At 40.7% G+C, this 27568-nt stretch overlaps 1 protein-coding gene and 2 non-coding genes across 3 annotated transcripts; all 3 read left to right on the forward strand.

The window, feature by feature from the left end:
- Positions 1-4121: 4121 nt before the first annotated feature.
- On the forward strand, positions 4122-6281 carry LOC103645762 (protein ASPARTIC PROTEASE IN GUARD CELL 2). The gene has a single exon (XM_020548061.1). It carries the CDS (start codon positions 4530-4532, stop codon positions 5922-5924), a length of 1395 nt encoding a protein of 464 aa, XP_020403650.1. The 5' UTR covers positions 4122-4529; the 3' UTR covers positions 5925-6281.
- Positions 6282-21095: 14814 nt separating this feature from the next.
- LOC111591017 (small nucleolar RNA R12) lies at positions 21096-21178 on the forward strand. The gene has a single exon (XR_004856783.1). It is a non-coding gene; the product is annotated as a small nucleolar RNA R12 (small nucleolar RNA).
- A 121-nt stretch (positions 21179-21299) lies between these two features.
- LOC111591000 (small nucleolar RNA SNORD24) lies at positions 21300-21386 on the forward strand. The gene has a single exon (XR_004856769.1). It is a non-coding gene; the product is annotated as a small nucleolar RNA SNORD24 (small nucleolar RNA).
- The last annotated feature ends 6182 nt before the right edge of the window (positions 21387-27568 follow it).

Consider the following 27568-nt stretch of genomic DNA (forward strand, 5'->3'; position numbering starts at 1 on the left):
AGCGTGTAATTCTGGACCGCCGCCATCGCTGATTATGCCAGCCATGCCTCATCTTCGGCGGCGGCGGCCGAGCAGGCGCTCACGCTGTTGTGGCTCATGCTTCGGCGTGTCGTCCCTCGCCGAACGCCTTAATGGTGAGCTCCGTGGTCAGGTGCTGCTCGGCGCTGCCGGCTGTTTGAGTCGGGATCTAAGTGCACCGGTTCTTGGTGAATTCTGGACTTAGATGCGCTGCGCACGTGGGCGTCGGGTTGGTTTGACATGTGCGACAACCTTGGCCTGGTAGCGGATGCGAGGAGGGTGTTCGACGAAATGGCTACCACAAGCGTGGTGCTGGGGAATACCATGGTGGCGTGCTACGTCAGGTCAGGGGATATGTAAGCTAGCTGCTCGGATGTGTTTCACATGATGGCGAAAGGGACCCAATCTCTTGGAACACACTGATGATGGGGTACTTGCGGCATGGGGAAGCATGTATGGCAAGGGAGTCGTTTGAAGAGATGCCGGAGAGGGATGCCGAATGCCAATAGCTAGAGAATGGTGATTGTTGCATGCTCGCAGCGTTCAATCGGATGCGCCTCGCAAGGTTCCAACCTGATCCCGCGATGATGGATGTGCTGATGTCCGCGGTCCGCCTGTGCACAACTTTGTTCTTTGTCCGTTCCAAGACAGGTGCATGGGATTTTGAGCAAAAACTGTGTCAAAATGAATTTTCATGTGCCGAATTCATTGATCGACATTCTTTACTAGTTTTCGAAATAAAGTTGCATTGCAGAAAATATTTTATCATTTGACTGATCAGATCAGCAGAGAGGCTTCTTGTTTTTCCACTAAAACATTGCATAGAGATTGATAGAGTGTCAGATATTCATAACCTGTTTGTGTTTCATATATTTTGTGATACAAGCATCCATTCACCTCGAGAGGTGGACGGTTAGATCTTGAATCTCTAGTGGAGTTGACATTTAGAGTCGTCGATCTCAAAGGCAGAATTATTGCAAATGAATTCAGTGCTTTAGATTTCTTGATTTAATCTTGGCACAACTATGGTAACCTAAAATTGAAGGAAAATTTGGTACAAGAAACATGGTTATTTCTTGAATTCGGTCTCTGATACATGCATTCATACTTCAGATTTTTTTGTACTACTTTTTTTTTTTCCTTCTATATCTTTTGTTTGCAGTATTGCATTTGTGACATCTAACTAGTGGAATATTGTTTTGTGTTTCTGTAAGCAGATGCTAAGCAACAGAACTTTACATAGTAGCAATAGCATGGTCAGGACATCATGGTTTTCTCTAAAGTGCTCAGACATTTTAAACATGTAGAAATTACATGGAGAGGTCTGTCTTTCCAACTACTCCATTGTTAGTATGATTCAAGGCCATTCTTTTTGGTAGAGAGAGCGAGCACTGCAAGTCCAAGTTCGGTATCAGGTCTACCTCTACCTCCTCCGTCAGATGATCTGCGTCAATGACAATTGGCATGGGCTGGCAATCTGCAGGCTTTTCCATGACCTGATGGCAGTGGTGACCGGTGCTGTCTGGACCTTTGGTGTCAGTGGCCGCTAGGCTTTCATCTAGAGCAACGACCGCTATGCAAGCAGTGCTTCTGTGCAAGCGTGCAGGCAAACCATCTGACCCATTAGATTACGATCCAACCACAGATACAACCATGATTTGTTAGAGGTTTTTTATAAAGATTATTGAGCTGGTGGTGGAAGGGTTTAAGTGTTAAATGTGACTTATGGTTGGATAACGATCTAATAGATTAGATGGTTTGCTTGCACGCTTGCACAGAAGGACTGCTTGCATAGCAGTCGTTGCCTTTCAGCGAGCCATGCTTTGCACGTTGATTCAGTGATCCCAACACTGTTGTCATCTACAAGGAGAGAACTGGGACGATGAACCTGAGCTCAGTCTTGGACACTGTCGGTGTTTTGTGTCCGACTGCACACCCAAGGATACCCTTGAGGTGCTTTTGGGTAGGACGATGTTGTTGATTGTAGCTCAATGGTTCGTGCTTTTGAGAGAGAGGTGATTTTCTGCAGGTTCGGACCGCTTTGAGAGGCGTAATACCCTACTTCCTAGGGTGGATCTGTATGGTGGTGTGTTACAAGTGGAGTCTTTGAATGAAGAAAGGCTAATGAAATGAAAATGATGGGGTTCCCCCTAAGCCTTATATACACGACCGTGGGGCACTCTCTACGTACATGGTGATGACATTCTTCTAGTATATCTCCTAACTAATAGCGAACTGACTTAACCAATCTTTAGAAAAACTCGCCGACTCTTCCCTGAACCATCATGACATCTGAGGGTGCCAGGCGCAGGAAAGTCGGACGATTTCTAGGGGTAGTGCACTATCCAGCAAATAATCTGGGCTCAAGTCCATTGTCTTCTCGGGTTGGCCCATTCCACTCGTAGTCTTTGCCCGACCCACGATAAGTTAGCCTTGCAAAGTAACTTGCCCATTGCCCCGCGCAGGGATCTTTCGCCTTCTAGTAACCTCTATTTTGGCTGTGTGGATATGATAATGATATGGATGACGATCTCACAACACACCACCGGCTACTTCGTCCCACAATAAACAGCCAACAAGCAGTAGTAGCGGATTGTGGTTCTAGGGTAATAATTCTAGAAGCACGAGACGTGCACCTATGCATAAAAAAAAATTGTCAGGTTAACTACTGTAGGATTGACAGGTTTGTAGTTTCAGATATACTAGACCATTCCTGCCTTGCCGCCGTCAGAAGCATGGAGAGAGAGACTGTGCAGAAACAGTAGACTGTCATTTTCTTCCGTACAGGTTAATTAGCAATATATATCTGAGTTACACTTTCTGGTAGTATATAAGTATGTAGGCTTTTGGTGACCGCTTGGCATGCAGGTGAGATCGCAAACTCTACTAAAAGTATTGCAGCACTACTAGCTAGCTAGTGATGGCAAGAGAGAGCAAATCATACGCTAATCTTTCAGGTATGAACTGCCTGCCAACCTAGCGTTCAACACTTGAACTAACTCGAGCTAGCTAGCTACCCCTTTACTCTTTTTTTTCTTTTTTTTTTTTTTGGCCGGTGGTGACTGGCGAGCACGCCATTTTGAATTGGCCGCAAAGCTAAGGGGATGGAGCGGATTTTAAAGGACGAAAGGACAGCCGACTCAGATGTCACGTTTCACCCAATGACGTGTTTGCAGTGCGTGGCCGGGTCCCCCCCCCCCCCCCCCCCCCCCCTGCAAGCTAGTTGAGGCTGCATTAGCATGCCCATGCATTTCTCTAACCAAAAGAAGCTTGGCTTTCTAACTCATCCCACTCAGTGCCAAATAACAATTGTTACTTTCTTGTAAAAGATTACAATGATTGTAACTTCCTTTATGCAATCAAGATGGTCACTGCACTGCGTGCGATGGTGATACTGTGGTAGATATACATATGGATCATCTAGCTAATAGGCTATGATGCTTGTTTTGGAACTACTTGGAAGCTTAGCTTTTGCATGCATAGGAAGATTTTTCTTTTGTGTGTGTTCTCATGGCATTAAGTTAATTATGTTTATACAGTGTCCAAGTGTTAGCTTATAATTAGTTAGGCTATACTTGAGGCGTGGGTAGTATTATTTCTTTAATTTTCAGAGACTCGCAGTATATATTTATATCCTGCTAGAGTGAAAACTGTGAAAGAGCTAGCAGTTCCTACTTGAAGCTGAGGTTCCAAAGAAAGATTTTATATGTGTTGATCTCTATGCATTATTCTGGTCAAGTTGGGGCTTCATCAGCATCAAGCTCAACTCTCTGAGTCTTTACACGTAGAGAGAGAGAGAGAGACCGAACTGATCGTGCAAGGATTGGAGCTTTATTATGTGGTCCCTGCATACCTTTGGTAACAAGCCCAGCAATACCAAATTGATAGCTACTGCACATCAAAAACATATGGTACGATCCTCGTCACCACACAGGCGGTACCGATCGATTGCCAAGATCTTGTGGATTCCTTAACATACTACTTCATTCTTTGGAGTCTAGGTTCAATTCACTGTATTGGAGTGTGTTGTTGGCAGATATACTACACACACTTGTGTTTTAATAACAGTAATATGCATGCATGCCTTGCATATATATACTCCTGTCATGCAAAGTGTGGAAATACAATTAGCAGAGCTCCTACACATCTTAACTTGATAGGCATTATTTGTTCAGTACTCAATAAGTATATCTAATAACATGCTCTAGCTGAGAAAATCAAACAAGTTAGTAGCATGCATGCATGCATGTAGGAACACATCTAAGCTGCTTCACTTCTTTTGCACCAAACCACACACGCCATTTGCTTCTGCCACTACTGCATGCAGTGCAGGCACACTACAATAACACTACAGCACAAGTGCAGCACTAGGTGCGAATAGGAGTCCAAACTTGCATGTGGACAAGCAAGAGAATGCATGCACACATAGATAAAATCCCCCCCGCTCGGTTCCAAAACCATACACTTCTCTGCAGGGCAAGCACGAAGCAGCTAGAGAAAAAGAACTAGCCATGCCCACCAAGCCTCTCCTCGTCTTCGTTTTCTTCACGTCCATGGCGGTCGTCTCCCATGCATCGTCCCTACGCTTCCAATACATCGACCGTCGTCACAACTTCACCGCCAAGCAGGCGAGCACCTCCTCCTCGTCGTCCCCGTCCTCTGCACACGGCAGCCGCGACCGCCGCCCTTCGTTCGCGCTAGTGCGCCGCGACGCAGTCACCGGCTCGACGTACCCCTCGCGTCGCCACGCGGTGCTCGACCTCGTGGCCCGCGACAATGCGCGCGCCGAGTACCTCGCTAGTCGCCTGTCCCCCGCGGCGTACCAGCCGACGGGCTTCTCCGGCTCGGAGTCGAAGGTGGTGTCGGGCCTCGACGAGGGCAGCGGCGAGTACTTCGTCCGCGTCGGCATCGGCTCGCCGCCCACGGAGCAGTACCTCGTGGTGGACTCCGGCAGCGACGTCATCTGGGTGCAGTGCAAGCCGTGCCTGGAGTGCTACGCGCAGGCTGACCCGCTCTTCGACCCCGCCACGTCGGCGACCTTCTCCGCCGTGCCGTGCGGCTCGGCCGTCTGCCGGACGCTGCGTACCTCCGGGTGCGGCGACTCCGGTGGGTGCGACTACGAGGTGTCCTACGGGGACGGGTCCTACACCAAGGGCGCGCTCGCGCTGGAGACGCTCACGCTGGGCGGCACGGCGGTGGAGGGCGTCGCCATTGGCTGCGGCCACCGCAACCGCGGCCTCTTCGTCGGGGCGGCGGGGCTGCTGGGCCTCGGCTGGGGCCCCATGTCGCTGGTCGGGCAGCTCGGCGGCGCGGCCGGCGGCGCGTTCAGCTACTGCCTCGCGAGCCGCGGCGCCGGGTCGCTCGTGCTCGGTCGGAGCGAGGCGGTGCCGGAGGGCGCCGTGTGGGTGCCGCTCGTGCGGAACCCGCAGGCGCCGAGCTTCTACTACGTCGGCCTGTCCGGGATCGGCGTCGGCGACGAGAGGCTGCCGCTGCAGGAGGACCTGTTCCAGCTGACGGAGGACGGCGCCGGCGGCGTGGTGATGGACACGGGCACGGCAGTGACGCGGCTGCCGCAGGAGGCGTACGCGGCGCTGCGGGACGCGTTCGTGGCCGCAGTGGGCGCGCTCCCGCGAGCGCCGGGCGTGTCGCTGCTGGACACGTGCTACGACCTCAGCGGGTACACGAGCGTGCGCGTGCCCACCGTGTCCTTCTACTTCGACGGCGCCGCCACGCTGACGCTGCCGGCGAGGAACCTGCTGCTGGAGGTGGACGGCGGCATATATTGCCTAGCTTTTGCGCCGTCGTCGTCGGGCCCGTCCATCTTGGGAAACATACAGCAGGAAGGGATCCAGATCACCGTCGACTCGGCCAACGGATACATTGGCTTTGGACCCACCACCTGCTAGATCAAATCTGTGTGTCTGCTGCCTAAAACAAAGCTAGCTTACTCGGTCGGGCGGGCGGGCGGACTCATGCATGCGTTGGGTTCTAAATAGGCCATACGGGATGAGAGTATATAGAGTCCTTGTAGTACGTAAATTTGAGGTAACAAAAGGTTGAAGAAGGCAGTGTGTGTGTCAGTCCAGCACCATGATGAATGTTGTGCGCCTGCACTGAAACCGTGGGTGATGGTCTCTGTACAGATCGTAGCATGAACATTTTCACTTTGTGCAAGGCTGCGATGAGATGGGACGAACATGTTCACTTGGCTTGTAAAAGGGGCCAAGGCTGCGACGCGATGAACCTGTTTCACTTGCCTTTTCCACCGTGACTAAAGTACAATCCTCTCAACAGCAACAAAGGCAATGTCTCCGCAGGTGAAAGTCAACAAGTATCCCTTTTGAATCAAATCAAATTTGATAGTATAATTAATGCAAACTTCTTCAACGTTCTTTGAAACTTCTATTCAAAAGCTATTTTTGAAAAGCAAAAATCTCTTTAATGTTCTTTGGTTGACCGTGGTTAGGGTTGAGAAACCTAAAGTGTTCTTGCTGAAAAGCAGCTAAACTTCTTCAAGTGCAGCTGAGCTTTCTAGCTGAACTTGACTTCAGCTGAGTTGAGCTTCTTCAGCTGCAGCTGAGCTTTTCAGCTGAGCTGAACTTCAGCTGAGTTGAGCTTTCTCAACTTCAGCTGAACTCAACTTCAGTTGTAAACCTCTTTGACCATACACCAGCTGAACTTGCCTCCGGGTAGTTGAGCTGGGGTTTTCTCTCCTAAACTCACTGGTCAAGACCGGTTGAACTGGTCCTGAGGGGCAGTTCAGCTGGTCTCTGACCCCTCTGACCTCTGATCTGCAGTCTGCCAGTCAGACTGGCAAACAGGTCGCCAGGAGCTGTCAGGGGCGGTTCAACCGCCCCCCTGGGCGGTTCAACCGATGTTGGTCAACTTTGACCAGTCTGCGGTCAGTCTACGCGTCAGTCTGCCAGTCAGACTGGCAGACAGGCTGCCAGGCCTGCCAGGGGCGGTTCAACCGCCCTAGGGGGCGGTTCAACCGGTCTCAGGCAGAAAAATCTGCCCAAACGGCTAGTTTTGAGCTCCACCTATATATACTACCTCCTACCTCTCTCCCCACACACATGAGCACGATTTGAACTCCATTTCTAACCCAAGAAACACCTCTCTCTCTCTCTCACACACATCTCTTGCCTCTCCCATTTCAAATCTTTGGAGAGAAATCTTTGAGTGAGCTTGAGAGCTGCGGTTTTGTGCTTTATCTCTAAATCTCTCTTGCTCTTCTTCTTCATTCGAGCTTTGGTACTACATCGAGTTCTTTGTGGATTCATTACTCTTGGAGCTTCTAGCTCCTAGACGACTAGGTGTCTCTTGTGAGTCTCCAAATCTTGTGGAAGACCATAAGAAAGTTTGTATTACCCGCTCGTTTGAGCAAAGATTATTGTGTGGGCTTGACCTTTGTGGTCGGCAAAGGGAGGATTAGGGTTGAAAGAGACCCGGCTCTTTGTGGGCACCTCAACGAGGAAGTAGGGCACCTTGGTGGTGTGACCGAACCTCAGGATAAATCTTGTGTCTCTTGTGTTCTTGCTCATTGTGTTTGTTTGTGTTCTTTGTTCTCTCACCATTGCGTGGAAGATTTGTTTATATCTTTTTGGTGAGTGGATTTTGAGAAGTGCCCTTCTCAGATCTACTACTTTGAACCCTGTGGATCATTTAGAACATCTCATTTCCAAAGTTAATTGGGTGAATTTCGAGATCAATTCAGTTTTACCCAGTTTGCTTCTAGTTTTTGTTGAAAAAGTTTTAACTTGCCTATTCACCCCCCCCCTCTAGGCAACTTTCAATTGGTATCAGAGCCTAATCCTCGTTCTAACGCTTAACCGCGTGAGGAAAGATCATGTCGGGGGGACTAAGAAACGAAAGTGCTTCTAAGCTTGAAAAAGTTGAGGTTGCCTCGACTTCATCTTTTGGTGCAGATGTTGATCCTAGGGCAATAGACCTTGCCATGAGAATCGCCGAAAGGATGTTCCTCAAAATGAAGGAAGATGAGGCGAAGAACATTATTGAAGAAGAAGAAAATGATCGATGGAGACCAAACGACGAATCCACCTCTTCACAAGGTTCGTCTTTCAAATCCACTTCTCATATGTGCTTTGTTGCTAATGAGAGTGACAGTGAAAGCGAAAGTGAGGATGAGGAGGAGCATGAAAGTGATAGTGAAGATGAGGATGATCTTCAAAAATTCTTCGCTCAACTAAGTAAGAAGAACCGGATGAGCTTGCTCAAACTCATGAAAAGAGCGGAAGAACAAAAGGAAATGCTTCATAACCAAGAAGATATCCTCATCGAAAAAATCAAAGACTTGGAGAAGTTGACCAAAGAGCATGAGAAGCTAAAGTGCTCTCATGATGATTTGGTCTAAAGGTATGAAGACATTTCAATTGAGCAAATTAAAGCTATTAATCATTCATCATATATTGCTCAATTAGAAAATAAAAATGCTATGCTCAAGAACACGGTAGAAAAGCTAAACATTGAAAATATAGCTTTACAAGAAAAACATGATATGCTTGTATGCTCTCATAATAAATTTATGGATTCACATATCATGTTAGAAATGGCTCATGAGGTTGTGTTAACTAATTTGAAATCATACCAACCTCACATGTGCACATGTGTTGAAATTGAAACTATATTACCATGTGCTAACAATTGTTGTTATCAAGCAAGCCAATCTTCCATTGAGCTAGAAATTTCAGGAATTAGTGATATTTCTATCACACAAGAAAATAAAGAGCTCAAGGAAGAAGTTGGAATGCTAAGAAGGAGCTTAACTCGTTTGAAGGGAAAATGTCATGCTCAACCTTCTCAAGATAACCGTGATAATATGGTGAAAAAGCTTAAGAAGGAGACAACCGTAGCATGCACAAAACCCCTTCAAAAGAATACCAAGCTTTCCAAGAAGGGCATGAGCAAAATCCATGGTGAGAAAATTAATGCTCATATGATTTGCTCTAACAATGTACCTATGTGCTTCAACAAAGAAAGATCAAAGAGAAGCGATAGGAGGTGCTATGGATGCAAGGAGAAGGGCCATAAAATTGATTCATGCCCCCACATGAAGAATCAAGACCTTGCACGATCAAGAAAGATGACCATCAAAAAGGATGAAAGCAAAAGGCAAATGCATTGCAAGGACAAGCATCGCATTTGCTACAATTGCCGTGAAAAAGGTCATCTATTCAAGGTTTGTCCAAAGGGTAAAACTCCTAAACCTAACTTGTCAATATATTCAAATATGCTTAGGAGACCCAAATTTGACTCTTGTGCTAGAAAGGTGATGAGTTCACCACATTTTAGGACTAAGGCTATTTGGGTGCCTTAGTCTTTATTGCCTAACCTTGATGGACCCATCATGAGATGGGTACCAAAATGTGTTTGAAACTATTTGCAGGTACCCAAAGATGATATGAAGCTTTGGGGTGCTTGAGCGCTTTAACTCAATTCTTATCTCAAGCTATCAATCTTACATTGTCTATCCTTTAAGATTGACCCAAAGATGAATTGAGTTGTTATATCACTAACTTCATATTCATCTCTAGCAAGAACTTGTGTTGTAGGGAATAAGGATTAATCTTTGTGGGAATCAAGCAAAAGGCCTACAACCAAGTGATATCCAAAGGATGGTAACAATTAAATCTTAAGTGCACATTGTTTTTAATTAGTATATTCCTTTGTGTCTTTTGTAGCCACATAAGAAAAATGAAGCACTTGAGAATGAACTTAAAAGATTTTACCTTGCTTTGGAAAGGATCTAATTATATGGTAGATTGCAACTTCATATTTTTATATTGTGACAATCTACATGCTCTAAATTGATTGTATGTATCTTGTGGCATATTTCAAGTTATTCATCATATTATTGCCATAACCTAGACATAAAGAGTATTATCCCATGTTCTAAAATGAATAGAGTGCTAAGTAAGAAATTCAAATTCTTAAAGCACTTACCAAAAGGGAAATTCTCTATATGACTAGAGTTGTGAGACTAATGTTTTTGTCTAAGTGATTTATATAGTTTCACAACATGAGAATGTGTTTCTCAAATGGAGTGTGCCATTCAATCTATGCGTACATTTTAAAATTTGAAATGAGTTTTATTGTGAAAAAATTATTTTAAAATTCATTCCAAGCTCAACTGGTTTGACCAGCTGAACTTTCTAGTTCAGCTGGGGAGACCAGCTGAACTTCTGAGTTGAACTTCAGTTCGGCTGGTATTCACCAGGAAACCCCCTGGCTGAAACCGGTTGAACCGGTGTCCAGGACCGGTTGAACCGGTCTGGCACAGTTTGACCGGCCAGTCTGACCATTTTTTTCAGACTGCGTCAGCCCTTTTTTCAGACGTCTTTTTCAGTCTGCAACAGCACCTTTTTTAGGCGTCAGAGCAACTTTTGCAGCACCTTTTCAGCAACTTTTGCAGCACCTTTTCAGTAACTTTTGCAGCACCTTTTCAGCAACTTTTGCAGCACTTTTTCAGTCATTTTTTTTGTCGCGTCAGGTCACCTTTTCAGAACGCGTCAATTGCTTTTTCACTTTTTCTGCAGTACCTTTTCAGCTTTATTTTTGCAGACTTTTACTGTTTTATTTGGTATGTGACCAATAATAGTTCCTTTCAAGTGGCATTCTTTCAATTGGTAATAATCTATTTTATGAAGAAAAAATGTCAATATGAAAGTTAAATTCTTTTTGGCTTAAATTTGTAAATTGGTGCATATTATTAATTCACTCATCCATGTGCATTAATTTAAAAGGAATTTAATTTATGCCTTTACGCCTAATAAATGATGATTTGTTTACCATTCATACATAGATATCATCATTCATTAAATACTTCCTTGTACTACTAATACCTCTTTTCAAAGTGTTTTATCGACTAGTTTTAAAAGGAAAAGAGATAACAAAGAAGGAAGTCTCCACAGATGATGAAAAGAAGAATGCTAAAGTGACACCACCACAGATAGTAAGATCTGTCAAATTGGTATAACAAATGGTACATTTATATGGTGGTAAGTATTCTTAGGCATAAGTTATTTCATTGCAAATTTGTCATTCCTTGACCATGCTATGTAATGTACTCCTCATGAGACCCTTAACTGAATTGAAAGTGCATGTGGTAAGTCATTCAAATACTTGATGCACATATCTAGTGGGAGAACATTATATATCTTGTGTCATAGAGAATAAGTTTCACTTTAGTAAGCTATACTAAGACAATCCAAAATGGTAAATTTGTATCTCATTCATATGGATTGTAATCTTTGTTTTCTAAATAGCTACTCTTGATGTAGTTTAAAATTTCCTGTATCTTGTATCAAGTGCATAATAATCCTTTTTGTTGATATTCATCATATGCATATGCACTAACATGGATATGCTTTTTGAACTATAAAAGGTGAAATTAGTGATTCATACTCTCTAAATTTTTGGAAACTTACAAATTGTTATCTTAGAAATCTACTTCAATCGGTATCCATATGCTTCACATTGAATTGGATCACCAAGTTGTAAATTCCATGCATAACTTGTCTTTATGATATGAATGCTTGTGCGACTAAACTTGATAAGCTAGGTGCACCCAAAGTCAAGGTAGGTTCATCATCAAGAAGGCAACACAACGATGTATTAATAAAAGGAGAAAAGGCTCCTATTCTTAACTCTAGTTTTTATCTATGTGATTAAATATTGACTTGAAACCATGTAAGATGGTGTCAAGTATATGTGGGTGCCTACACAAAGAGAAAGGCCACAATAAGGATTGTGTGGGTACTCAAGGCTCTTCCTACTAATGTCAAAGGACCCAATTCAAATTGGGTACCAAGATATACATCTTAAACTTGTTTTGCAGGATCACGCCTTCAATGATCAAGTTGGGTGCTCGATAATGAATGTATAAATCATATTTGTAGATAGTAGCAAGGGTGGTAACAACTGAATCTCAAGTGCATATTATTTTCAAATCTTATCTTTTTTGTGACTTATGTAGCCACTAAGGAAAAAGAAGCACTTAAGGATATACATCAGTTGTTGATTATGAAATAAAGGTCTAATTGGAAGATGAATGAATATTATCATATGGTGAACAATCCAAAATTATGTGACGTATTCTCTATCTAGTTAATTTGGATTTGATTCTTCTTTATTAGACACTCACCATAATATGGATTAAGTCAGCCCTTTAGACTTCATTGAACAACCATGCATATTATCCATGTCATTCAAAATATATTGTGCATGAGGGCTCAAGGGAAATTTAGTCCATATTATGATGTTTCTCTATTTTAGCAACTCGCTTGCCTTCCACATATAAAGGGTTGCTAAATAAGAAACTAGTGCTTGTGCTACTAATGTCATCTCTTGTGTTGAGTTTATCCATAGAAAATCTATGTTAAGAGATGATGCTTGTTTTAAATTGGATAAATCACAAGCTTAAATGATACTATTCAACTAAAGTAAGAAGAAGTTGATCAGAGGCCAAGGTATGAAAACTTCCTCTCCTTCGGTTGTTTTAGTATTCTATCCTTAGTGGGATGTACCATAGTATAGGTTAAATTCCTTGCAATATAAAATGTTCAATGGTGCATAAAACTTTGACATCAACTATATGTATGCACTAATTTAAAGGAATTTAGTCTATCCTTTTGGGTTTCAATAATGATGATTCATTTGCCATCCACATATAAGGATCATCATTTGTGAAACCCTCTCTTGTGTTTTTAATGATCTCTTTTCTAAGTGTTTCAACAAGGTCCTTCCAAGTGCTTTCAAGATGGATTCAAAATCTACAAATATAAGAGTCTTGGTTCTTTCAATCATTGAATTTCAATGGGTCTCATATTAAGCATGATCGAACCAAGCAAAGATGAATGAAGTTCAAGATCGCTTGGTTGGATGAAATCATAAAGAGAAAAGAAATCACAGTGAATCAAGAAGGAAGTTGAACTATCATGAAAACCAAATAATGAAGAAGTAGTGACATAATCATATAATATACTTCATTATGAGGTTTGATGTTCATATTAGCATGCTTTACCTTTAGGATTTCAATTGATATACTTTCAATTCTTAAACTTTCAATTGGTTTAATTTTCATCATCTATGTAAAGCATGTTATGTTCAACCAAGATATAGTGCAAACATCTCCTTTAACCTCGTATTGTTGATGTGCATAAGTGTACTTTGTGTACTCTTGCATGCACAAATTGAGGGAGAGTTTGGCCTATATCTTGTGAGACTAATGATTTCTTTCAAGTTCATGTTGTGTAGTCTCACACCTTGGAGAACATCAAATGAGGATGAATGGTTCCATAGAAATGAAAATGAGTTTCTCTTGAACTTATCAAGAAAATGAGTTTCTCTTGATCGTTTGAAGAGGATGAGTTTCTCTTTGAAATGTCAAGCCTATCAAAAGCTAAGATGGAAATTCATGATTATAATGGAGACCATGTGGCGTAGAACAAAGGTGTGTCACTCCATGAACTATTGTATTACATTTGTGTATCTAGGCTCTTACATGCTAGTGTATGCATGTATATGCAATATCTTAAGTCACATCATAAGGTTGCACTTGTGGTGACGATTAAAGAATCTCTAGATATTTGATTAATACCTCTTGTGGTGATGTCATAAGTTAGTCTTAAGTCATCTTAGTGAGGTATGAGTCAAACATACTAACTTCTCAAGAATCTTGGCTTAAAATATTGCATATCATGTCTATTAGTATACCTTTTGATTATGAGTAATACCTTCAATTGGTGCAATTTCATATTTTCATACTTTATTTGTACCAAGGTTCAAATTGTAGAACTTAATCCCCTGGCCTCATAAGTCCAAGTGCATAAGCTAAACAAGTATTCATCACTTGTATGCACACATTTAGGGGGAGAATGGTCTATAATTTGAATCTTTGAGACTAACTTCATTTCCAAGTCTCTTATGTGTGTAGTCTCAAATTAGAAAGGAATCTTCGGGCAAAGACAATCACTTCCACTGCAAATTTTGATGGGTATCAAAGATTCTTTGCTCGAATAAATGTATCTTTTATACATTTCATAAGAGAATGAGTTTCTCTTTTATATGCTACTCCAACGTCATCTAAAATTGGTAAATATGTATCACATCCTTTTGGATTGCAAAAGTCTGAAGTAGCATAGCTTATAAATTCTCCTGTCTAGAACTTGATTGATTAAATAGTGCACATGTTTCTTATGTTGCATGATTATGTTCAATTGATACTCCTTTTATGCCAATGGTACTTTAAGTTGCAAATAAGTACTCTCAACAGATATCAATTGAATTCATATATATATATATATGTGCACTAAAACTTGAGGAGAACTTAGTGTAATATGCTATTAGTGATCTATCTATCTATCAAATTGTATCAATTGGTGTTTTTCAATTGATATTTTTCATACATGATCACTAGTTGCATAATCCATACTTGTGCAATTTTCATGATGCCTCTTGTTGTGATAAGAAAATGCTAGGTGACATCTAGACTCCAGGTATCAAGATCTATCTTTCAGTTAGTATGACAATCTTCATTTGATATCTTGGACCTATGTCACAATTATGCCAACAAGAGCTTACAAATGAATTCTAAATCCAACACAAGTCTGGAAACCCCTTGAAAAGGTAAAACGCAAAGGTACATCACTTATGACACTTATCCATTACCTTTGTGCCATCTAAGGATCCCTTTCATGATAGTGTGTTCACATCTCGCTTAATCATAATTTCTATCCTTTATATTCTTTGTATCCTTTTTGGAGATTTATGACAAAGGGGGAGAAATTGTGCATTAAAGCTTACCTTTAGTCTTATGTAACTAAGTGTTAGAAGACTTTTAAAAAGGGGAGAAATAATTAACAAAAAGGGGAAGTCATAAGAAAAACATAAGATGAAGAAAGTTGATAAGTGCATTCCATGTCATGAGCATCACGTTTATTTTATGACAAACTGCACCCTATGAATAGTATGATATAAGTTGTCTATACTTTGACCTAAATATGTGCTTTTGGCATTTGAGTACAAAAGTGTTATTTTCTGAAATGCACATATTTAGGGGGAGGAAACTATATCATAGGATTTAAAATCTTATTTATCAAATCTTATGTAAGCTTTAAATGTGTTGTCATCAATCACCAAAAAGGGGGAGATTGAAAGTGCATTCATCCCTTTTGTGAGTTTTGGTGATTTGGATAACAACACATTTAAAGGTCTAACGAGTTTGCTAAGTGTTGAACAGGAAATTCAGTATGATGAACATACTTGAATAGTGTATAATGATCAGTGAACAAAGGTTCAATACGAGCTTAAATAACCAATGAGACAATGCAAATGGACATAATATGATCTCTATATTGGTTTGAATATATGGACAAGACCTGAGAAATCACTACATACATATGATCAGAATAGAGGACAAAGTGATTTAGAGGATTGGTCAAGCCAAAGAGAATAAGATATGAGGAATCGTGAATTGGCTTGACCATATTACTATCAGTCCATATATGCTTCTATGAGAATCAAACTAGAGCTTGATTAACCTTAACAGTTATATCTAGAAGACATTCAAGCAAGGTTCACAATATTGAAGAAATGATTCTCTCAATGGATGCTCAATATGATGTGACTCAAGAATGGCTTGATAGGGTGAAGATAGCAAGGAAAGGGCTTCGAGGAACTAGGCGAAGGTGAAGGCCAAGCGACGGCTTGTAGACCGAGGTACCATGGCTAAGGTGAAGAAGAGAGTACTTGCACTAAGTCGATGAACTAATCAGCTATGAAGAGTTATAACATGTTGATGCATCAGTAAGGTGACTTGAAGCCATGATTTGAACTCATATAAGGTGATATGGTACAAGTCACAGGGTTTGATTTGAGTTTGCTTCAAAAGGTGAGACAAAGATGTTTGTGATCCTTATGAAGCAATGCCATGGAGAAATCACACATGAGACACCAATGACTCAAGGAGTTTACTTCATTTTATTTTATTTAACTTGAGTATAGGAATCGTCGTACTATAAAGGGGGATCCAAAAAGAAGGTTGGTGTTTGCCAAAGCTCAAACCTCTCTATTCAAAAGCTATTTTTGAAAAGCAAAAATCTCTTTAACGTTCTTTGGTTGACCGTGGTTAGGGTTGAGAAACCTAGAGTGTTCTTGCTGAAAAGCAGCTAAACTTCTTCAAGTGTAGCTGAGCTTTCTAGCTGAACTTGACTTCAGCTGAGTTGAGCTTCTTCAGCTGCAGCTGAGCTTTTCAGCTGAGCTGAACTTCAGCTGAGTTGAGCTTTCTCAACTTCAGCTGAACTCAACTTCAGTTGTGAACCTCTTTGACCATACACCAGCTGAACTTGCCTCCGGGTAGTTGAGCTGGGGTTTTCTCTCCTAAACTCACTGGTCAAGACCGGTTGAACTGGTCCTGAGGGGCAGTTCAGCTGGTCTCTGACCCCTCTGACCTCTGATCTGCAGTCTGCCAGTCAGACTGGCAAACAGGTCGCCAGGAGCTGTCAGGGGCGGTTCAACCGCCCCCCTGGGCGGTTCAACCGGTGTTGGTCAACTTTGACCAGTCTGCGGTCAGTCTACGCGTCAGTCTGCCAGGCCTGCCAGGGGCGGTTCAACCGCCCTAGGGGGCGGTTCAACCGGTCTCAGGCAGAAAAATCTGCCCAAACGGCTAGTTTTGAGCTCCACCTATATATACTACCTCCTACCTCTCTCCCCACACACATGAGCACGATTTGAACTCCATTTCTAACCCAAGAAACACCTCCCTCTCTCTCTCACACACATCTCTTGCCTCTCCCATTTCAAATCTTTGGAGAGAAATCTTTGAGTGAGCTTGAGAGCTGCGGTTTTGTGCTTCATCTCTAAATCTCTCTTGCTCTTCTTCTTCATTCGAGCTTTGGTACTACATCGAGTTCTTTGTGGATTCATTACTCTTGGAGCTTCTAGCTCCTAGACGACTAGGTGTCTCTTGTGAGTCTCCAAATCTTGTGGAAGACCACAAGAAAGTTTGTATTACCCGCTCGTTTGAGCAAAGATTATTGTGTGGGCTTGACCTTTGTGGTCGGCAAAGGGAGGATTAGGGTTGAAAGAGACCCGGCTCTTTGTGGGCACCTCAACGAGGAAGTAGGGCACCTTGGTGGTGTGACCGAACCTCGGGATAAATCTTGTGTCTCTTGTGTTCTTGCTCATTGTGTTTGTTTGTGTTCTTCGTTCTCTCACCATTGCGTGGAAGATTTGTTTATATCTTTTTGGTGAGTGGATTTTGAGAAGTGCCCTTCTCAGATCTACTACTTTGAACCCTGTGGATCATTTAGAACATCTCATTTCCAAAGTTAATTGGGTGAATTTCGAGATCAATTCAGTTTTACCCAGTTTGCTTCTAGTTTTTGTTGAAAAAGTTTTAACTTGCCTATTCACCCCCCCTCTAGGCAACTTTCACTTCCCTTCAATGTTACCGAAGTCTATCTGTTTTTGCTTATTAAACCTACTATTGGTTCAGTAATGGATTGCATATACTAAAGTAGTCCTGGAACATCACGTCATTGTCTCTGCACCTTTACATAATTATATTATGCTTAAAGTCTACCACATTTGTTATTTCAACATGAACCACAGGTTGCCCTGAATACTTATTTTTGTTGCATTTTTATTGACCTTACTGCTAGATGTTGGACTTGGGTCCTAATACAGACCAACAGTAACTAGAGTAGTAGTAGATGGACAACCATTGATTTGATTACTGTGTCTGCTTGCCTCCATTGATTCAAAAAAGAAAAAAATCATGCTGATTGCTTGATGTTATCCTATTCTCCCAGGTTTCACTAAACAACATGTTTATAATTGTAAATCCATGTGTGTACTCTGATATGGATACTTGTCACATTTCATAACACACACTTTTCGTTAAATTGGTACATGATACTGTACCCTGCTTGAATATCCCATTGAATTTTATTTCTGTAATTCTTGCAGTGTGATCTATTTTACATTTTGATTATGTGGGGTAGACATCTCATGTCGCGATTAGATCACGTCCCATATCCCATATGAACAGTTAAGCCAATGAGTACACTATGGATTAGTATTCCATGTTTTGGTGGGATGATATTATAGTCTCTCAATCTTGTGATTGGCAATTATAGCTCCATAAGGTTGTGATTTTTATTGAATTGAGTTCTTGGAATTAGTAGTGCCAAGAGGTTTTGTTCATAATAATGTTGACACTGACATGTTTTTTGTTTGTTCCGCCAGATTGATGAACTAGATACTTTTCTACATGGCACAAGGTAATGCCTTTGTCGTCCTTACAAATGTAATTTCGAAGGTATTGTGTCGACCCAGCTATGAGCTACTTTCTTGTGTTGAACATGCGCAATGGTGGTAGGAGTACAGACAATGGAAGAGAATACACAACAAGAATTTGTTCTTATGAACAACAACAATGTGCTTTCAGAAAAGCTAAGAAACTTCAAGACAGTCTAGACCCTAATAAACCATTTTGTTAAGTCCATGGTTCGATCACATGTGCCCAGCTGCTTTTGACTGATAAGCTCGAAGATATTCTAGAATTTGTTTAACCAATTTGTGAGAAAAGTTAAGGATCATTTTTCTAATGAAGGGTATTTTCATTATGCTTTACAATGGCCTTCCTACAGGCTTTAATGTCCCAGTATACATGTATATATTTATTTTTTAATGTCCCAATATACATGTATATATTTATTTTTCCTACAACCATTTTATTTAGATATACAAAACCTTTAATGCATGATGCTCTCTGAACTGACGGCTTAACACCACATGGGATCTAATATATATGCATAATACCTTGCTTGCTAGAATGAGTTCAATGTATGTTCCCTGAATTTAAGATCTATGATCTGCAATTTTACTCATTGCCATCAATTTCTAAATGTCCCAGTATACATGTATATATTTATTTTCTAAAAAGACTGCTCACAAAGCCTAAATTTATGGGACTTGTCGATGACTCGGTCTTATGTTAATCTAATATTTAATGCATATTTTCTCTGGAATAAAAGCTACACGTGTTATTTATTGACGTTTAGCTGAGGCTTTACAGACTACTGACATGACATCTAAAGTGACGCCACACAATTCAACTACGCTGGAGGAGATGGATCCTAAGCAGGAAAATAACAAGTTAGTAAAAGTATGGCAGTAGTATATAATAGCCTTTTTCTCAGTTATTTTGTAATTGCCACGTCGTCACATATATTCAAATTTTGAATGCCAATTGCCAACGTATTGAAGGATTTTGTCACTTCGGTTCGATATTTCAATTTATAAGAAAGTTGAGGATCGAGTTACTCGTGTAGTTTTAGCACTGCCAGTTTAACCGGTACACACTATTTTTTACCGTTTGATTTATTTCTGTAATCTCCATGTATCTATATAGGGTCACAACTCACTATAAGCGAAAGAATTCAGCCAGCAACAGTCACAGATTCATGATTATGCAATTCAATTTCTTGAATATAACAATAGAACAGTTGATTCTCTTGTGTTTCCTGAAGCTCCACCAACTCCGGACAGGCTGAATGACTTTAGAGTCTTGAAAGTTCTTATCGCCTCTCAGAAGTAAAATTTTGAAACATTTTGTGTTTCATGATTGATTTCCTTAACTTTCATGATTTACCCCAACGAGCACTTATGGAAACAGTTTATCTGGTTTGCCAGACAGGGACTTGCACAAATAGCTATGCAATCGTAATATGATATTTTCTTAATTTTTAGGAAAGTATCTTCTATACTGTAGAAACACTTGGTGTAGTGCTGGCATACATGGGGTCTCTGGAATCTCTTTTAACATATCATAAGGTACATAGAAGCATTATGCACACTTCCCAAGATTTTAGTGATCCCAGTTTGGTTCCTCCTTTTAGCTTCACTTCCCTTACAGGACTTTGTTAAATTGTTGAACCACAAGGTGGACTGTTATGTTTGTGTAAAGATCTAGCAAATGAGATTAAGGCAGTTGGCCTAAATCCTACTTTACTCGTTATCTGCTCTTCAATTCATCTAAGGATTGACTAATATTTTCATGCTTACTTTGTTAACAGGATGTTGATGAGAAGCTCCTCTATGAAACATTCAGTGTATTTGGAGTGATTGTAACTAATCCTAAGGTGACCGTTGACATACAGTACCTTTTATCTTCATGAATCTTGAAACATTTGGGCTCCTTGATTAGTTTTTCACTGTTAATCGATGAATCTGCTGAGGTAAATGGGAGAGCTGATCCATTAGTGAGATGGATTTTGAATAACTGATGTAAAATTGAAAATAGCATTGTATTGTTTGTTGGCAAATAATTTATAAGATATTGAGGTCTCGTTTTCATGTAATCGTTGACACTGACAATTATCGAATATATTTTTGTGTCGTTCCAACGTATGGGCACTATCATAGACAAACATTAATGCATTATTCTTAATCTCTTTGCAAACATACCACATAGACTTATCAATATTGCTAAAAAGATTAGATTAGTATATAGTTATCAATATATTTGCCTACTATTCAAAATTTTATATTGATTCTTTAGAAATAATTTATGTGATATTATAATTTTTGTTCGACATCAGCTCTTTCTAAGTCGACGTATTTATAATAATATTACATATTTATATTGTTAATATAATATTAATGTTACGGTGATATTTTATCATACGGATTTTATATACCATAATGATATTTGTCGTTCATATGTATGTTTTATGCTAATTTTTTATTACCGTGGCAACGTACGGGCACATACCTATATACTAATATGTGACAAAATTAATATGAAAGTACATATATGTAAAAATAAGTCGTTTTAGTGGTCAAATCCACATTTCCAGCGATTTATGTTATAGTTCTTTTAAGTTTTTTTTGTCTTTCTCGAGTTGTTTGTAATGTTGTGTGTATTGTTTAGTGGACATGAAATCCACCTGCACCTTAAATGTGTAGTAGATTTATCTTTCTGGTTTCTCGGTGTTGGATTGTTGCAGGATGGGTTCAAGAATGGTTCTAATATGCCTATAGAGATGGTGATGGCGAGAATGACGAAGAAAATCAATCGGATTCCCATTTATTTTTACGTGAAAGATGAGATCTTAAACAACTACTTCTGACTCGCGATCTCGCTGTCGTTGGCTTCTTATTGGAAGAAATCTTTTTGTTTTATTTTTGCCAGTTTATTCTTCTCTGGATCCTGTTTTGCGTTTCCTATGTGGATGGATACCGTAGATAGTCTGTGCGACCGGTGATGTGACCAAAATATTTGCTACTCTCGATGGTGCAAGCGCCCCGCCTAATGACCATGAACTGCCAAGATCTCTAAGGCCCTCTGTAATCAGTCTTGATGCGTGTTTTTGAATGTTCAAAATAATGCTTTTATATGAGATTAATGCTTATAACTCGCCATATGGCTGATGAGCTCTATGACCGGAGCTCTCTTCGAACATAGTAGTCTACAATTCTTCACGTGATTGAGTGAACTCTATGGTATGTTGGCTTGATTTCCATGGAATATTGTCAGCCTATCTTGTATGTAGTCTTGTCCTTGAGTGGAATAGTTGAAGTTTCTGAGTTCCTCGAACTTATGGTCATCATATGAATATAGCGACAACTTGGATTTTTTTGGTAGATTAGGTTTGTTCTTTTTACAGACTATGATAGCACTAAATAGACTCGCCTTTCCTGACCCAATGTTTTGCTTTCAGCTGCAACCACTGGTTTATCATCAATACATGTATTTGGTTATCTGGTTTATTTAGGATTTTTTCCTGAATTTTCCAAGGAGTAGTTTACGCGAAGAAATATGCATTTAAACTTTAGTATTTGTTGTTGCAACTTTTTTTGTTGTAACTATTGCCAAAGCAATTCTTGCAAATAAGACAAAATTCCCTGATTTAAAAATGTCCATCGAGGAAAAAAACACTATTATTTCATAACTTAGCACCCGTGAGACATGGATCGAACTATCATAAACCTTGGAAATGTATCAGTAATACATGAAGTGCATCCCTGTTCCTGCTTATTGTGATTCTGTAACCCCATTCACATTGTGGCTAGGACTCGCTGGATCGCTCAAGCAGTACCTCACCAATGTCCTCTTAAAAACGTCCACATCTTTAAGAGGACATCTTGGCCCCAAATCAGAGGAACCCTCGCATTACCTCACCAATGTCCTCTTAAAATGTGGGACCAACAAAGGATTGAGACTTGGGAGTGATGTTGAGCACCGGCATCTAAATGATATCATCCACCCTTCTAGGGCTGAGACCCTGATTTGGGGGCCACTGAAGAGGTCCATAGGTTGACCACCTTTGGTCAGCACTTAGCTAGCTTCTAGGCCTCAGATCTCATGTATCATGCTTACATAGATCCTGTGTTTACCTCCATAAAGTTGGAGTAGCAACCATTATGAGTTAGGGGTCTTCTTATCATGTTTTTTTAAGGTTGTCGATATATTTGTCTATCATTCAAAATTCTATATTTATCTTTTAAAAATTATTTGTGCAATATTATAAGGTTTGTTTGACATCAATTCATTCTATTTGAGTCGACATATTTATAAAAATATTACATATTTATATCGTCAATATAATATTAGTGTTATGGTAGTATTTTATCACACGGATTTTATATATCATAGTGATGTTTGTCATTCTGTATCTATGTTTTATATTAAAATTTAACTTTCGTGGCAATGCACGAGCACACACTTATAACAATATAACACACATATGTACATAAGTTATTGTGTTATTATACGGTTCTGTTGCAACGCACGGGCACTCACCTAGTTATTGTATTGAGCTTTGATAACCTCAGCATTTGCCCCTGGTTAGTATTAATTGTTCTGGTTCAACCTTTTATTTTCATAGGTTGTACCTACTAACGTATAAGTTCAGACAGGGACAATAGATTTGATCTTTCATTTCCTATATCATCTGATGCAAATACTTGCGCCCTACTTCAAACTTTGATCGATGAAAATGTTGCTGATCACATATTTGAGGTTCTCGAGTCATCAGGTAAGAACTTCACTTTTTTGTAGTTGTGAACTTTTATGAAGTATTATGGTCAAGAAGACTTACAAAGTTGCACTCCTGTTATACATCTTCAGGAAATAATGATCTGCTTGTCATTTTTTCTGTTCGAGTACTATTACTTTTTTGCGAGATCAGAGGAAAAATGTAAATATTTTCATTGACATTTTAATCTGAAATTTAAATACTTTTACCAACAATAATTAAGGTCATAAACATAGGAACGATTTATAGTGTTAGTTATTTGCTGTAAATTTCTTTTATTTGCTCAACTGTAGTTTCAACTTTGATTTTATGGGATCTAGGGTCTTCCTGAGAGATCTTTCTAGGAAATTGGATATGTTTATTTATTTATTTATTTATTTATTATTAAAGTTTTATTAGACTGGTACATTTTTATAAAGGTAGAGTCGTCTGCATCTTTTGAAACTACAGTTGGCTACCTAGCCGTCTGCATCTCCTGTTACATTTTCATTGTCATTAGACTGGTACATTTTTATTAGAGATGTTTAAGGTCATAAACATAGGAAAGATTTTATGGGATCAAGAAGGCTTCTCTTGTTCAACTTTTTGCTACCTAGCCGTCTGCATCTCCTGGTATTTGGTGAACCACAAAAGGTTTAAATGACTTTAATTGCATACCTAGCAGCAGCGAGGAACAAACTTTGGTTACCAACATTAGTGTCCTTTGTAAGCAATACATTCATCTGCAAGGAACTCTGATGTCTTGCTCACAATCTACATAGTTGTAGTTGCAAACCTTGCAGTGGCAAGTCATACACTGATACAAAGAGATCACACACGCTACATATACATACTTGTGCCTTATACTTGCAAAATGTGAGCTCTTTTTGCATCAAACATTTGTTGCTGGTAATATTGTACACCATGAATGAAACTATGTATATTTACTTTAGTCAGAGATGCAGGTGACAATTTCGCATCTTGTCTCTGACAACTTAGTCAATTAAATATTTTCACTTACTAAGCATTACCTTATTGTTTGTGTTTGCAGCCATAGGGGTATAATTACAGAAGAAAATCCAAAGCCAAGGGGTCGTTTCAGAAGCCTCTGTCCAAGACAGAGGTAAGAACTATGAAATAGTCTGCATATTTGGAAGTTGAAAATTACAAACTAGGTGTTCCCTCTATTCCATTTGTGTATGTTGTTTCATAATTGTATACGTTGAAGGAAAAGCTAGCTATGGCCTCGTGCCCCCCCACTAACTTTGCAAGTATCTTGCTACGGTGCTACCTACTGAATTTGTTTGTCTCATAAACTGTTCAAATTTAGTACGTGACAATAAGGCTGAGTGGGCCTAAGCTTCGGAAGTTTCATATGATGTGCAGGAATCCACTGGTGTATCAGATGGTGATTTTGTTTCTTATGTAAATGAATGGCGCATAGATGGGGCTACGCTTATCGGGAGCTGCTACAGGACAACTCCAAACACTATCAGAGCCATACACAGAACTCTAAACCAAGGCTCCAATGAGCAGCAGTTACCTCTAGCATAGAGCAGTGCTCCACTCCTGATGCTCTCCTCCCAACAATACCTTGAGCTGTATCCCCGAGATTCCTTAACTAGCGAACCAATACTGTTGCACGTTCTCTTTCAATTAAGATGTTCTATACCTATGTTTCTAAATACAGAGACTTATATCGTTAAAAATAATTAGATTAGTGTACGGTTGTCGATATATTTGTCTGTCATTAAAAGTTCTATGTTGACTCCTTAGAAATAATTTATGTGATATTAATAATGTTTGCCACACATATTTTACAGATCATAGTAATGTTTGTCGTTCCGTATCTATGTTTTATATAATTTTTTAGTACCGTGGCAACGCACGGGCACAGACCTAGTATTACTCATAATTTCATATATCACATCATTTAAACCCACAAATTAACACAATTCATCATTTACTAGTTCATAGTGTAGGCTTTGTTTTGCTGATATATGCTAGCTCATTCGAGCTAACAAACTGGCTCGAGCTTGTATCAAATTGACTCGTTAACGAACCGAGCTGAGATGTTAGCTCAGCCTGTGACAAAATTGATGCAAGTCGAGTCGAGCCGAGCCAAGCTGACCATGAGTCGAGCGAGCTCATGAGCCACGAGTATTTGTCCAGCCCTACCACCAACGTCTCATTTTTTACAGCGCAGGACTGACCCACGGGACCCGGCGCGCACTACAACGAAGATGTCAGCGGTGGACTGGCTACAGGGATTCGTATGACGAACGAGCGAGACGATATGACATACGAGGAGTATGGCTATGCACGACCATACGGAAGACCCACACGACAACGTGAAGGAGCAGATCTCTCTCTCTCTCTTGTAGAAAACAAATCTCCTTTGTAAGGACCAACCCTTGAGCAATAAAATGACATGTCATCTTCCTTCTCCTACACAAGCACATATGTTGTAACATGCTCATAGCAATACTATTATCAACACTATATTGGAGTAGGGTGCGAAACCAAACCAGTATAAACCCCGTATCTCAGATTTCTCATCGAGTCCCAGCGACTCACCATTCGGAGTGAGTCCACGCTAGCACCCCTGCCAAAGACAAATCTTATTGTCCCCCGATTTTCGAAACTAAGAGACATTTAGTTTTTGTTCCATAGTTGTGCTTGAGGTCTATGTTGCTTTGTTTCGTCTAGACATTAACCTTGCCGCAATCTACATTATATTTTCGATATACATATTTATCATTTTCTTAATCTCACCCACCTTTTTCTTTCCGTTTCAACATTAGCCATTCTCTTATTTAATTTAGTGATGATCAAATCATGTTTTTTCATCTAGCACTCTAAACCCAAAAAGCAACACATAGGGCATTCCACATTTCCACTAGTTACCAATCACCACTAAAACAACTCGTATTAAATTTATATTAGGATTGATAGAAGCCTACTATATACTTGTTACCACTTTATGATCCAAACTATTAGGCAAATTTACCATGATTAATTATTTCTCACATATTATTGAGTGGATTCTACAAGTTATGGTATGTCTCATAACAACTATAGCAGATTATATTTGTTTTTGTCTCCATCAATTTGATATTGTAGTGCAAGTTTCATTTTTACTAGTAAAAATGCTTGTCTCCCACCTGTTACCTGTCTCCCTCCCGCAGGCACTCACCCTAGCCCTCGCTCCTCCCTCCTACCCCGACGTCGGCTCTGCTTCCGACGCGCTCCCGTCCCCACCCCTCATCCACGCTAGTCGCCCTCCTTCGGCTCCACGTACTCGTCACACACCGCACCCACCCGCGAGATGGGAGGACCTCATGTGCCGCTCGCGCTGCTCCACGGTCGCCTCACGCTCCTCGCCACCGCCCGACCCACTGCTCGGGTCCTAGCCACTGCCTGCTTTGAGCACGCCTGGCCTGCAGGGGTGCGAAACACTGCCCTACCTCGTGGCCCTGACACTCACCTCTAGTTCTAGCCTCAAACCGGACCTCCGTCGCCTATTCACGCTCCGAGACGAGTTGCCGCTGCTCGACTACGACGATGACGATAGCGTCTCTAACTTCAAGATGCTCCTGCTGCGTTGCAGCGTCGGTGGTGACATGTGGGGATGGTGATGGTGTGTTGGAGGGGGCGACGATGGGTAGGATGATAAGGAGTCGGTGGCGTGAGGGGACCACGGGTGGAGGCATGATTGATGCGTGAGGGATGATCCAAATAAGCTAGATCTTTGGATCTGAGTAAGAGAATATATTTAGATCGATCTCGTCCCTTGGTTTTAAAGGTGGGATGATCCTGGGTGCATTTGTCTAGGTGGTTATTGTAAATTTTGAAGTGGTGCTTTTATATAGGGGTATACATATAAATAGAGATGAATGTGTGTTGCCATCGTGCCTTAATAAGCTATAGTCCAAGGTTGCCTTCATCAATTTACTTATTCTATCTTCTATCCATACTTCTATTCTAAATTTTATTACACGCAATAGAGACTATAGTGAAAAACAATATCCTGTACAACTATATGCACGGTCTAGAGACACCTCGATGGAAACTTGCCGCCACGAGGTTAATTGAGACCATGTTCAATATTTTATCATATGGTCATCTAAAACATTGTTTTGCACTGTAAACTACAATATTTATAAATTGAAGTTTGAATATGGATACAAGTTTGAATATGGCTATAAGGATGGGAGAAGGTGTCACGGATGTAGACCTAAATCAAATCATGTCATAAACAAATAAAAGATGTAAGCAAACGTAGAGGAAATTTTGCCTAGTTGTCCGATGAAGCGATGGAGACACCGGCTCCAACCATCCAATCCAACACCAACACACGCTGCCATGCCATGAAATATCCCCGCAGTTAAACAGCTCAGTTCAGCTGATACCTCGCCGGCAGATCCCCCTCCTGCTCATCCGCCTTCCTTTCTCGAAGCGCCCAATTTATTACCTTCCCCTAATCCCGCAGCCTTGCCAGAAGCCAA

Source organism: Zea mays, chromosome 2 (assembly GCF_902167145.1).
Source record: "Zea mays cultivar B73 chromosome 2, Zm-B73-REFERENCE-NAM-5.0, whole genome shotgun sequence".
Classification (NCBI taxonomy): domain Eukaryota; kingdom Viridiplantae; phylum Streptophyta; class Magnoliopsida; order Poales; family Poaceae; genus Zea; species Zea mays.

Coding starts and splice junctions, on each gene's coding strand:
- LOC103645762 (XM_020548061.1), top strand. CDS start 4,530: ATGCCCACCAAGCCTCTCCTCGTCTTCGTTTTCTTCACGTCCATGGCG.